Raw genomic sequence first — 14,280 nt, 5'->3', positions numbered from 1 at the left:
CCAATAGAGCTAATGTAAATTGCATTTTGTTAAATAAATTTAATTTTTTTTAATTGTACCAACTTATTTAAAATTTGACTTAAAACTATACCGAAAAATAAAATAACCAATAAAAGAAAATACTTTTATGACAATATTTTACAAACCATCTAATGGTAATTATTATTTGAATCCGAATGCTTGATAAAAAAAAAACTATAATGGAATTACTTACATGTATATCTTTTGCGTTTTTAGCAATTCAAATTTCTATATATTTTTCATTAATATTTCCAATATACAAGTACCGCTTGCATTCCAGGACAACACATGGTCTTTCCTAGTACAGATGTAAATTGACTTCAAATTTGATCATGGTTGTTTTCGTTGTCCAGAAACTTATTTTTAAGTAAATAAATTGAATAATTTTTTTATGAGTCTTATTTTTCTAATTATTTTTTTTCTTCTTTTCCAGCCAATGAAACTGTTGCTGAAGTACCGAGTGATTCATTACCAAAAGAAGAACTTTAAAGAAATCATTATAAAACATAACATTGTTAATATTTTGGCATAATAAAGTATTCTTTTATATTAAATAATTTTTTTGAATGCTCAAGAAAAGTGGAGAGGGGGGGGGGTCTGCCAAAGTGTTTGGCCAAAATTTTTTTTTTAAAAAGTGGAGTCTACATAGAACCAAAATAAGTCAATAAAAACTCAACAATAATACAAACATAGGATAAAACAGATCAATTTTCAACCTAAAGATTACAATCTCATTGGAATATCAAGCCATTTCCAGTTTTCTAACACCTCAAATATAATACGAGATACTTTATAATCTAAGGGAGATCACTCTAATTAACAAGATTTTATTGGGCAAGGGTTTTATAGTGCAGGGGAGATTACTCATGCTAGCAGTTTTATGCAATTTGGTAAACTACGAATCTATTAACTGCTCCTTATCTGGGTGAACCACACTTGGTGAATGGGACATTTTTTAGGAAATATTTTTCCGCATAAGTAGTTAAAGATGTTCCAAACAAAAACAAATGTATAATATCTATAAAAAAGGGGGTGGGGGGATATATTTCAATACTAGCAGATATTAACTGCATGGTGGAGCTTCAATGTCTGGGGTCTTGATCTGGAATGCTTAAGAGTAGGTGTCATAGATAATTATATTTTAAGGCGTCATTTATGTATGTCTTTCTTTTTACATCTGGAAAATAACCTGCCAGCGTTTAATCATGAAAGGCTATAATGTCTACGAAGATATGTTGTTTGTGAATTCTCAAACAAATACTGCATCATTAGACCTAGTAACCTGAAATATTGTTGAAATGTGTATTTAGGGCCATGATCCACCCCCCCTTACAAAGTGGTTTACAGGAGAATGGGAGTGGGGGACATCACCCACAAAACAAATATTTGTTTAGATTTTAATGCACTGAAGCCATTAAATTGCATAAAATTTAGTTTTCTAATGTTATATTTTTAATGGTGGAAGTTGTAAGTTTGTAGATGGATACTTTCAACTAATTCCCTACTAAAAATAAATATTTTTTAATGAAATAACGTGTGAACATCTTGGCAAAAATTTTAGAATTAAGAGTAAGAGATCTATTTCTCAGAAGTTATTTTATTTTTTAATTTTTGCTAAAGCATTCTGCCAAAGAATACTGTGCATTTTTCTTTTTTGTGTGTTCAAAATGATTTCTCACTCTAAACTAAATTTTTTTTTTTTTTTTTTTTTTTTTTTTTTTTGGTAAACTTTGTGTATTCACGTATATCTTTAAAAGAAAAAAAAAAAACTCAGCTAAATTTCCCTCTCTTCCTTTCCGAAGATGAGTGTTAATTTGCAATATTACCATAAGTTTCAATCTGGTAGGGTTTAAAGTATTTGGGCTTCTACTTTTTGCAAATTTTAAGGATGCTCATAAGAAAATGTTAACCTTCTCTCATGTATAACCTGATTTTAACGAGATTCAAGTCCTCGTTGATTTACTCTTCACATAATTCCAATCACAAACACACGACCGTTCATGAAAATCTCCAGCTTTTTCTAATCAATAATCCACAACAATCAGCAAGGGAGGTCACTCTAAGAACTTAACGCAGAACTGTCGTTCGTTATTGTACCTATTTACTATGCCTGCCCACGGGGCAGAGTTAGACACCAGGGTCGTTTTTTAACGTGGATAAAAGGTACAAAAATAAAAATTGTCTCAATCGTGAAGGATTTCTCCTCCACTGAAAGAGAACGAGAAATGGAAGTACAGCATCTGAAGAACAGATACTACACTTTGATCTTCGCAAAAAGATTGAATTTCCAGTAAAACCAATGGTATCTCCTGAATTGTCATGTAGTAATGAACATATCCAAAAATTACGAAAAACGATCAAGTGGAAAATTAATTATTAATCAAGTTTTTGGAGATAATTAGCAAAAACTGAGTTTTGCAAAAAAAAAAAAAAAAAAAAAAGTTCTAATTGTAACAAATGGGAGACATATTTTCTAAAAAATCTGGCCAATTAAGCAAAATTTAATTTTCGTTGTCTTAAACTTTTTTCATTAATTACTTTCTTTTTCTTTTTTTAAAGGGGGGGGTATTCATTACTGTGACATGACAATTCAGTAGAGATCATTGATTTTACTTAAAATTCAATGGTTAAATTTTCGGATTTTGCTACAATAATGAATAAGCACCTCAAACTCTAAATGCAAAGGAAGAAACAAAATTATGCTAATTCTCAATTTTAAATTTCAATTAGTTTAAGGTCTGTTATATGGGAATAAGGTCTGTTATATGGGAAATAATTTAGAAAACAACCCATGACTTCAGTTATGTAAGCTGCGTCTTTTTTTTTTTTTTTTTTTTTTTTTATTCTATTTTTGAATGTGGTTTCTAACTATTCAAGAACTCAAAGATGTGCTGATCCTTATCCTCTGTGTGTGTGTGTATATATATATGTATATATCACTTTGTGCTTTATGGACATTGATAAAATTTGGAGAATTCAGCTAGAAACAGCTGACTTACACAATCCTTTTTGTGTTGGCATTGGTTTCATAGATTTGTACAGATAACGAAAGGAAGTGTATACTTGTCCATCTAATGAACAGACTGTGATCGTCCACTCATCTGTGTCCGATTCTGATGCTGGATTTCGAAATTAGCCATAGGCATTATGTGCTGTTATGCACTAAGTTGAATGGAAATATATATATTTTTTGACTAAATAAATTGCCCATGGTTCTAACCATATGGCTGCAACAAAAGCATTTTCCCATCAAATAAAATGTCAACTTGCATTTAAAAGTAGTAACAATGTTTTATTAGGTTTGTGCAGAAAGTTTTTTGACGCTCAACTTCATGTCAAAACATTTTTGCATCAATCTAATAATTTGAGAGCTTATAATCATACTAAGTTTCTCTACTGAACAACACTTGCGATCAGAAGAAACAGGTTTTCTAATTGAACACAAATGTCCTTCAGTTGAAAGCTCATTTCTGACGAACCAACACCTTTTTCTAGAAGCCTTTTTTTTTTTTTTTTTTTTTTTTTCAGAGGCTAGTCGATTCCTGGGGGCAGTCTTTAACTTGTAGCTAAATCTGTCTCGGTACAGACAAGAATTAATAGCATGTGTCAGGTGGATGGCGAGACAAGCACTGAACATAGAAAAGCATGAACTTTTACTTGCACAAAGTACTCCAAGTCAGAAAAGAATCAGAAAATCCTTATTATTAAAGCTCTTCAAAGTGCAGCCATAAATGTCCATATCATTTAAATGTTAACGAATGATCATAGAACGTGCTTTGGTAAGAATCTTGAGGCATATCAGCATTAAAATACATTTCAGACTTCTGGCCATCAAAAACTACTTTTATAAACCTATCAGAGGTGGGCTTATAAAACAGACCTTTGTGCTAAACCCTATCAAGTTTTATAAAAAGCTATTTCTCTAAAAACAGAGCGCCCATCAATAGATTCACTGCTCATTTGTGATATTACAGTGAGCTGAGTAGATTGATTTTGCTGAGGTGGCTGACAAACACAGAATTTACATTTAGCAACAAAAATGTTGACAAAAATATCGATTTTTATCAAAAGTAATAAAAAAAAAAAAAAAAAAAAAAAAAAAAACTTTGTACATTTTTTTTATTTTTTAAAGTTTACTATTAAGTTACTAAAAAATAAGAATTAACGAGATGGATCAACAGTTGAAGCTTTCTACTTTTGGGCCCGTTGCAATAAATGGGTGGGTGGGGGATGAAAATGAACACATGAAAATGCAAAACATTTTATTTTACTGAAGATAATATTGCAACAATCAGTAAAACGGTTGAAAATGAAGATTTTGTCTTTCTTGGCTCAATCGTTCCGGGATCTTCATCTGACATGAACAAAATAGCAATTTCTGAATTTGGACACATAAAAGAAAAGATAGGGAGTAGGAAGGACATATGTTTAATTATAAAATAAGGATCAAGGGTAAGTGGAGTAATATTGAGAAAGGAATGAGCAGACAACCCTACATCATGGTGTATTAGCTAATACTATAAGCTACTTTAGGCCTAGCAGTTATGTTCCAATTTTATTATGATCTGTTCATTAGTTTTGGAATTATAACATATAACACAAACACAAAACAAAATATATTTTTGGATGACTAAAAAAGAAATATATGAAGAAAAAAGAATATATCAACCTTTCTAAAGTTACAATGCGTAGGTAGTTCTGATTGCAAGTGACAGATCATGTCTTTGAAATGAAATGTTTAAAAAGTGACGTTGCGAGATAGACAAAGAAATGCAAATATCAGAAAGGGCTTTAATATTAACAGACATCAACGACATTTGCAAAAAAAAAAAATAAATAAATAAAAAATAACAGTGTTTGGGACACATTTCTAGTTTACCAAACTCCAGTTTATCAAAAAGATTCTATTCAAGAAACATTAAAGAGAATGACAACAAAAGAAATAGGTTAAGTATTTCAGTCATCAGCCTTAGACGCTGGTGAAACTCCTTGGAGTCTGCACATTTGGCCAAGATCACAATGTACAAGTGATGATGCACTTCACCTTTCTGTCCTAGGTCAGTGGAGGAGAAATCCTTCATGACAGACAACTTTTATTTTTGTTCCTATCCAGAGTGACCCTTTTTGGGGAGCTGGATTTTCCCCACATTAAAAACCGACCTTGTGTATATCTCTGCCATCGTGGAGAGGCAGGTAAATAGAAACAGGGCAAAATATCCTAGACTCAATGTAAGGGAGATAACCCGTACAATCTTAAAAAATGGTTGCTTCCTAATAAAAAGAAAAAAAAAATAATGTGATTAACATTCACACAGTTGGCAAGAAGCAGCGAAATAATGACACTTAATCTCTTTTAGTAAATACTTATACAGGATTTGTTCAGGTTGAGAGAATAAAAAAAAAAAAAAAAAAAAAATCAATGGCCTGAATGAGGGTGAGGCTGGAAAACAGTGGACTGATGGCTACTGTCAGGGGTGTGGTCATGGTAAGAGCATTCAATGATAATGATCTTTGGGGGTGGGGTTATTTTGTACAAATAAGCTAGGTTATTTTAGATGCCCCACAGGCATGACCTAAGTGTGACAGCATAAAATGTAAAATATCTAAGGGTTAATGAAAACCTAAGAATAAGCGAAGTAAAAAAAAACAAAAACAAACTTTACATGAAAAATGGCTTGAATAACACTGGTTCAATATTAAAATTTTAAAAATCGAAAATCTCACCACGATTCGAACCCGAAACGTTTAGATAATGACCCAAGGTTCTAACCAACTGAGCTAACACGATACATATGAAATTGTCTCAGTTCTTAAAATATTTGAACTAAATCAGGTCATGACGTCGTCTGACACATGCGTAGAACTGATCTCGTCATGAGAGGACGGTTACTGTACATTCGTAACCCTTAACCTCCAGTGGTCTCTGGACCTTGATAAGTGGTGATGCCTATGTAAAAAAAAAAAAACAAAGAAACCTACCATTATGGGAGAAAGTAAAAATTTCAGACAAAAGAACGGTGGAGAGTAAAGCAACTGAAAGAAGCAGCACATATGCTGAGCAATAGCTAATTACTAAGCAGACATAGTATAGAATTTAATACGATATAGAAACCATTAATTAGAAACAATACACAATATATACAAGTAATAAGTAAAAACATTAAAAAAAAATGTGTGTGTGTGTGTGTATATATATATATATATACACACACACATTAATATATAGTAATAAATAGTGATATTTACAACTAGAAATAAAATAGGTTTAAGGCTCCTAAAATTCATACTAGAATTGTCTGCAATGGTTAGAGTACTTGGAAAAATCAACTGTAAAAAGTGATATTCTCCTGAAGGTTCAACCCTTAGTATAAGCGACTGGAAAATACAATTACAAATTCCTTAAGACCTCTATCCAACTGACGGAAGAAGAGCACGCTACCCCCGTGAAGTAAATAAAAGGTTCTGCTTGAAATTCCATCCAAATTCCCGATTTCCAGAAGATACATCTGAAGAAGGTTGGAGGTATATTGACCTTGAAACGTTGTGAAAAATCACACTCAAGATGAGAACAGTAGTCCGATGAATCCAAATAATACAAATATCCAATCCTCATCTCAAAAATTCAGGAATGTCATGAATAATCCAAATAATAATACAGAAACTCTTTTTGTTATAGAAGTAATCGAGACCACATGATTGTTACTATGGCTAGTGTCAAAATCAAGAGCCAGATTTGGATAAAGACAATGAGCAGACGATCACACAACGAATGCAAGTTCACAATGTGATCATCAATATTCAAAGTTAGTAAAAAATAATGAACCGATTTCTTAATATCTGCAAAAAATTTTTTTACCATTTGGGAGTGTTACAAGTTTTAAAATGTGTTGTCTGGGAAATAATTGCGTTAAATGATATGAGGATGAAGGGGAACATCGAACAAATTTATTCATCAATTTACGAGTGAGATTATAATAGTTCAGCCATTGAATGTGTAATAATGTAAGTTTCTTCGGCTGGACTTGTCCTCATACATCCAAGGATGATCACTTCCTCGTCAGTCCAAGGGAAGTAACTACTTTATCTCACTTCCTCGTCAGTCCAAGGGAAGTAACTACTTTATCTCACTTCCTCGTCAGTCCAAGGGAAGTAACTACTTTATCTCACTTCCTGGCGATGTAAACACACACATACACAAAAAATTAAAATAAGGTTTAAAATTTTTTTATAAATTTTTTTTAAACATTTTTAATAAAAAAACAAGCCGAGCATGCGAAGTTCCCCCTGCAAGAGTGAAAAATTTAGTTTTATCTTGACTAATATTTGTGCAAAATTTTAACAAAATATCCAAGGTATGGTCATTGAGAAAAGTGTGAATAAACACATGGAAATGAATTATTAGGTCCAATCCCTCCTTCGTCAGAGGACCAAAAATTAAAACAATAAATAAAAACTAAATAAATATGATGGTTTAATGCAATAAGTTTTGAAATAGTGCTCAATTCATCTAATGTTAACCCAAAAAATGGACAAAGAAAAAAATAAATTAACAAAAGAAAACAAAACAACTCATTCATGACGGTTATCTTTAATATTTCATATTGCACATGCAATAAAAGAATTTGATCTAAACAAAAAAAAAAAAGAAAAGAAAAAAGTGAGCTAAAAAATAAAATATTACATATTTTGTGACCATTAAAAGTTTCATACAAAAGATATTCATGTGCCAAACAGGTTATAAAAATGATTGGTTCTTTTCTAGAAGTGACACCACCTCTTGAAAAATAGATATTTTTTTCATTTATCTGAAAAAAAAAAAAAAAAAAAAAAAAAAAAAAAATCACACACACACACAAACCATAACATTTTTGCTTGCCATGGAGGGCATGGTCGGTTTTTAATGCAAGGAAAATCCAGCTCCACACAAAAGGGATAATCTGGATTGAAACCAAAAAAATATTGCCCCAGTCAAAAATGAGATCACTTTCATTGACTGAGGACAAAAAAGATGAAGTGTAGTACCAGAACAGATACTACATTTTGCTCCTAGCCAAACACAAAGCTTTCACCTATAAATTTTAAATGTAGTAGTCATCGTTTGCAATGCTCTCATAATAAAATTCATCACCAAACTATCAATTTCATTAATCTTTTTCCTTGAAACGCTTTTGGTTTTGACAAACGTAAATGGTTAAAAAGTCTGACATAAAAATTGCCAGCCATTTTATTTTCATTAATATATTAAAAAAAACAAAAAAAACAAGAGTGGCTGTTGGAAATTCAAAATTGATTTTGAATTCATTTTTTTTTTTTTGAACTTATCAAATGGAGAATAATTTGAAGTACAGCATTAGGATTCATCTATGCTCCTAAAACAAAAGAAATAGTATTTTGTTTTAAGAGAGCCACTATTCTAGAAAAGAACCAAAATAGCTAAAGATATCAATTTGATATGAATTTTAACCAGTGAAGATTTTAAACTGGAAGCGAAAAATGAAGGATTTGTAAAAAAAAAAAAATTTATTGCCGCAACATAATGTCTTGGAACATCTAGAAATATGTCGATAGTCACTAAATTGAAAAGAAAGTTAGATTTATTCATGTCTTTACGAAATTTAAAAAAACAAAATAAAAAAAGAAAAAAAAAAAAGAAAAGGAAAACCTTAAGAACTTAATTATCCAACCTAGGATTAAGCTACCTTTTTTAGGTTTTCTGTTTTCACTTAAGTTTTATCTGCAATATTCAGATTTAGTTAGTATCTCCAGTAATGAAATACATTGAAGGCTGTATATTAGTGTTCAGATGATATTGTCATTAGAAATATGAAAGAGGGAATGCTTCTCTATTGTTAGCAATGGGGCCTGTTTGTAGATGGTCTATATTAAAAAACGGGGCTTTTGGGTCTACTTTATATTATTAAGGTTTAATATATATATATATATATATATATATATATATATATCACACGTCATTGTAAGGTTAGGGGGAGAGAACCACAACGGAGTGCTTGATTAAGAAAATTTATAAAACAAGAGTATGTTTATTTATATTTGTGTGATTAATAAAAAAAAAAAAAAAAAAAAAAAAAAAACATTGGTATCGTCAGTTTCAAATCCAAAACAAAGGGAACCAATATCTGGTCACCTTTGTCAGACTCTTTTCAGCCTCTGTTTATTTACAATAAAGACTGAAGAGAGTCAAACATAGGTGAACAGATACTGGTCCCCTTTGTTTTGGATTTGAAACTGATAATGTCAATGTTTTTCTGATTTTCTATAGCATATATATTTTCTTCATTTAGAAATGACTGCTAAAACCTTATTCCTGTAGGATTTCTAGACCTAAATGTGACCAGTAAGGTAGAAATCAAGTGTCTAGTATGCATTGAGTTTTGTTTATTCTATATATAATATATATATATATATAGGAATAGAGAATAAATAAAATATATATATATATATATATATATATATATATATATATATACACACGTGTTAAACAATAGTGAGGATTCTTGTTTGTTTATTTTTTTTATCCACCTTTTTGAATTGGAAAGCCAATAATCAAAACTAAAACTAAACAGGAATTGTCACTCGTTTAATCAAACTTGCATTAAACAAAAAATGCTGCCTAAATATATATAACATACACATACAAACTGTCTATTACATCTACTTATAATTCTTTTTAAAAATCTAGGAATACTTCAAGCTTTTGTCAAATGTATTTATCTTCTGAAGTAAATGTAAAACTTGTATATATTCTAATCAAATATGAAGCGTGCTCACCCCTATACACAAGAAATCTTGTTGGCATTAAATGAAAAAGAAAATTTGGACTGGATGTGATCTAATACCTCATTTAGTTTTAATCACAGAGTCTGAAAATATGGTTCATGAACTGTACTTACACAATGTTGTCTGGGATGCAATGAAGTCATTTTAATCTCTTTTTTTTTTCTTTTTGTCAGCTTGAATTTTGTTTAGGTCTAACTTTAAAAATCTGACAAGCTAACTTTATATGTTGATTTTAAACACTTGAAGGTGGAAAAATTCAAGTTATAATTTTGTTAAGGAGACGCTCTTTTAATTGGTCATAAATTGCTTCCGATGATTTCATGTATAAGCATAACTGATTGGATCACATCTACACACGATTCAGGTGGAATGTTGTCAGGTAATTTCTGCAAATCCATATATTTTTCCATTAAATATTAAAAAGATCTCTTCACATTTTTTGCTTCTTGAATTTAATTTGATTAAATGTACATTTTGAAATTGCTCAAGAAGATGACTAATAGGTTGTCGCATGTTGGAGAAATAAACAAAGTCCAAGTCTATGATATAACTTTAAGAAACAGATGAAATAGACAAAGAATACCTACTTTATTCAACAAAACAGGATTGAAATGAACGAATACTAATTATATATATATATATATATACACACACGTGTGTGTGTGTGTGTGTGTGTGTATATATATATAAAATGACGTCAAGTTTCACAAGTGAAAATTCTTACAGGCATGTTTATGCACATTTCAAAACATCTTTTATTATTGAATATATGTGTGTGTGTGTGTGTGTATATATGTGTGTGTGTGTATATATGTGTGTGTGTATATATGCAAGCACATAGAAATGCATATGCATGTACATACACACTTTAACACTCAATTGTTCCTTTTAGTATTTGCTTAGGTGAGGCTGAAAACAAAGAAAAATAAGAACTCAAAAGGATTCCCATGATCCCAGGTTTGGAAATAATTATAAAATATTTAATATTGTCTTTACCTATGTTAAAATACACAGTTGGAATTACAATTCAATATATATATATATATATATATATATATATAAAGAGTCTGGAGAGAACAAGAAAAGTTATTGATTTGTAGAAAAATTGCAAAAGACAAAATCTTTATATTAGTCATTGTAATGGCAGCTTATGGGGTTTTTGGCAGTTTTAAAGTTTTGTCACGGCATTGAAACAATTGAATCTGGATTTAACATAAGACAAAAAACAAAAAATAAAACTTAAATCTCTATTTCAATCGAAGAGATTTTATTCCTATATATTTATTAAAACAAATTTCTTTTTTTTTTTAATCCAAGAGAAAAATCTAAAAGACAAAAAGAAATGAACTTCATTTTCATTATATATATATTATCAGTCCATTTTGTATTTATTTTGTTTCTCCATTTTAATTCCTTAATTTAAAAAAATATTCGATTGTCTTATTTTCATTCTTTTTTTTTTTTCTCCATTTTTTTTTTTTTCTTTCTTCCTTTTTTGGGATATACACAAATATATTAATTCTTTCCTTCAAATATGTTAAATTTATAGATGTGTAAATAACTCCATTTTTTTTGTTTTTTCGTTTTTTGTAGATTAAAAAAAAAAAAATATGTATATATATAAAATATATCAATAAAATAAAAAATATGCTTTTTTTTTTTGCCTTCTACAATAATTTTAGTTCTCTTGGAATAATACCAGGAGGTTAATATTTAGTAAGGTAGTTGATATATATATATATATATATATATATCATGTTAAACATTGGACTTTATTTCTGACAGTATGTCATCTAGTACACTGCTTTTTTAGTTGATGCCGATATTTGTATAGGTATTCTCACATAATAAACAATTTTAGTCCGTGGGGCTGGGAATAAACAAAAATACAGCATAGTGAAAAATGAGGCTCTTGCAAATTTGTGTCTCAGGAAAAGAACTGTCTAACATGTTAGACTTTTTCACTAATGAACCAAATGTCTAGAGAAAGTTGAAATTGTACAAATAACTGTACAAGTCTTATTTTTCATTTTGTGGTGTACTTTTTTTATTCTCAGTCTTGTAGGCTAAATAAATCGTTTGTTTAGTGATAATATCAAGACAAATATTAGCATCAGTAAAAAAGCTGCATAAAATACACTATATGTATATATTGCTCTGAAATACATTTGGAACTATAATCACAGATGATATTATTGGCATGGCATTGTTATTAATACAAATCGTCATTATCAATTCTAAATCAAAAACGTCATTTGAACATGGGTCAGAGACAAAAGGGAGAAGAAAAAAAAAAAAGTCAATTCTACAATAAAAGTTGAAATGTTTGTAGAAAAACATTCACTGATATCCTGACGGTCATCTTCATGGGTGGGTTTAACAAGAATTCTCAGAAATGATTCAGGTTTTCATCACCCATGATTTGCATGTATGTGTGTATGTGTGTGAGAGATAGACATTGAGCTTGTTCCAGGAATGGCTCAGGGTAAGGCAAAGGGAAAATATTAACTGGTTTGTGAAGGCCAAACAGACACTAGCAAATATTATCTACAGTCTTCATCCATTTTTATGTTTTATTTTCTTCTTTACAGTGGTTCCACGTATGTTGCTGGGTAAAGGCCCACTCGTCCATCTTTACGACCTTTACACCATCCCAACTCGTCTGCATCAGACAATTTGGTGAACACATCACCTGCATCAAGGAAAAGAGAGAGAAAGCGTGTAAGAGATGGAAAACATTTAATCATGAAAAAGTTGAAATTACATTTTTAAAAACAAATCAAAATTTAAGAGATTTTTGAAGCAAAATCAAAGTGAAAATAAATAGAAGAGAGAGAGAGAGAGAGATGGAGAGAAAAAAAAACAAAGGGAAAAAAGAGAGGAAAGACAAATGTAAAAAAGTGAGAAAGAAAGACAAAAAAGTAAAACGAGAGGAAAGACAATAAGTAAAATAAAGAGAAAGAGAGGAAAGACGAAAAAGCTGAAAGAAAAAAAAAGAAAGAAGCATAGAAAAAAAAAACAAGATAACAAAAAAATGAAACAATTGTAGAAAAAAAAATAGCTGAAGAATTTTTAATCATAAGATACGAGTGTTGAAGAGTTACATTAAAAATTTCCAATCTTGAATATATTTTGATACAATTCTAGGTATGATAAGCTTTTTCAACCTGCTACCTTTGATATAATCTTTTCATTTGTTTGGGACTAGTCTTCTCATCTTGACTGTTATTCTCATAATGTGTCAGGCAATGTAATCTCCAACCTTTTTCACGTGTATTTTGTTGAACTCTGGAACGTTTCTGTAAAAATTCAGTTCTAAGTGATACTCTTCTGAAGATCGAAGGTTCAATACTCAGTGTGGATGATGCTCAGAATACAATTGCAAATTACTCAAAATTTCTACCTTGTCATGGCTGACAGAATGAAAGCATGCTACCCTGGTGGATTAAATAAAAGGTTCTGTTCAAAATTTTGTAAAAATTCCCCGAGTTTGATGTGATACACCTAAAGATGGTCGGAGATCACATCGATGAAAACTTATTAGCATCAATAGAACTTTTTCTTCTAGATATTACCACACAAAATCTTTAACAATAAAATTAACATCTTTTTTAAATACAAAATTGACAATTCTATGATAAAGATAACAATACTTTATTCAACCCATATACAAGGCCTCCATTCAGTCTTAAGAGACTCAGTATGGGTGGCGATATGTATAATTGTGAAATGTCTCCTGAGTTGGCATTGTCTGATTCAAGTGATATGGGACAACTGGAAACAATGCCAAGATTAGTGGAGAACACAATACAACACCTAATATTCTCAAAATAATCACCCATTTTAGTAATCACCAGGTTCAACGTTGCTAAACGTCAGTGATATAACAGGAAGTTCATATGAGGTTTTACATAACAAAAGAAAGTATATGTTATCACAAAACACCATAAACTGAGTGAACCTTATTTCACCTTGGATTTTTCTATATATTATTTGAATTACTCAAACTACAGTTCTCAGTTTGGATGTTATTCTCACAACGTTTGACCAATGTACCTTCCAATCTTTTTCAGGTGTGCCTTGTATGGGATTTCGAACAGAACTCTTTATTTAATCGATGAAGCTAGCCTGCTCTCATTTTGTCAGTCATAACCAGATACAAGTTTTAATTTATAATTGTATTCTTAGTATGGCTTGTACTAAGAATTCAATCTTCAGAAGACTCAATTAGAACTAATTACTAACTAGGACTTTTATTCATCGCATCACAAGTCATTCCGTACAGATCCTCAAGTTAGACAAGACGCACCTGAAGGTGGGAAGTCACATCAGTTGAAATGTGAACATTCAAGATGAGAACACTAATCTAAATAATAAAAAAATTTACTGAGCTTGACCATTTACTTGAGACTTCTACCTGGATATGGATGACAGTATGAGAACAAGCTACCCCCCCCCTGG

The 14,280-nt window shown here is 30.5% G+C and overlaps 2 protein-coding genes across 2 annotated transcripts in view; one reads left to right on the top strand and one right to left on the bottom strand.

Moving 5' to 3' along the window:
• The window catches only part of LOC145260466 (cysteine-rich with EGF-like domain protein 2), a 75,996-nt gene extending 67,314 nt beyond the window's left edge, over nucleotides 1-8,682 (top strand). Inside the window, exon 12 of the mRNA XM_080118544.1 lies at nucleotides 455-8,682. Within this exon, the coding sequence (XP_079974670.1) occupies nucleotides 455-510 (56 nt within the window). The 3' untranslated portion in view covers nucleotides 511-8,682. The remainder of the gene's footprint in view (nucleotides 1-454) is intronic.
• Nucleotides 8,683-10,761: 2,079 nt separating this feature from the next.
• The window catches only part of LOC145260463 (protein kinase C and casein kinase substrate in neurons protein 1-like), a 143,003-nt gene continuing 139,484 nt past the window's right edge, over nucleotides 10,762-14,280 (bottom strand). Inside the window, exon 10 of the mRNA XM_080118542.1 lies at nucleotides 10,762-12,511. Coding sequence (XP_079974668.1) covers nucleotides 12,405-12,511 — 107 coding nt within the window. The 3' untranslated portion in view covers nucleotides 10,762-12,404. The remainder of the gene's footprint in view (nucleotides 12,512-14,280) is intronic.

Source organism: Euprymna scolopes, chromosome 36 (genome assembly GCF_053919585.1).
Source record: "Euprymna scolopes isolate OS-2025 chromosome 36, ASM5391958v1, whole genome shotgun sequence".
Lineage (NCBI taxonomy): Eukaryota > Metazoa > Mollusca > Cephalopoda > Sepiida > Sepiolidae > Euprymna > Euprymna scolopes.
The sequence above is the reverse complement of the archived record's forward strand: the minus strand, read 5'-3'. Positions and strand labels throughout refer to the sequence as shown.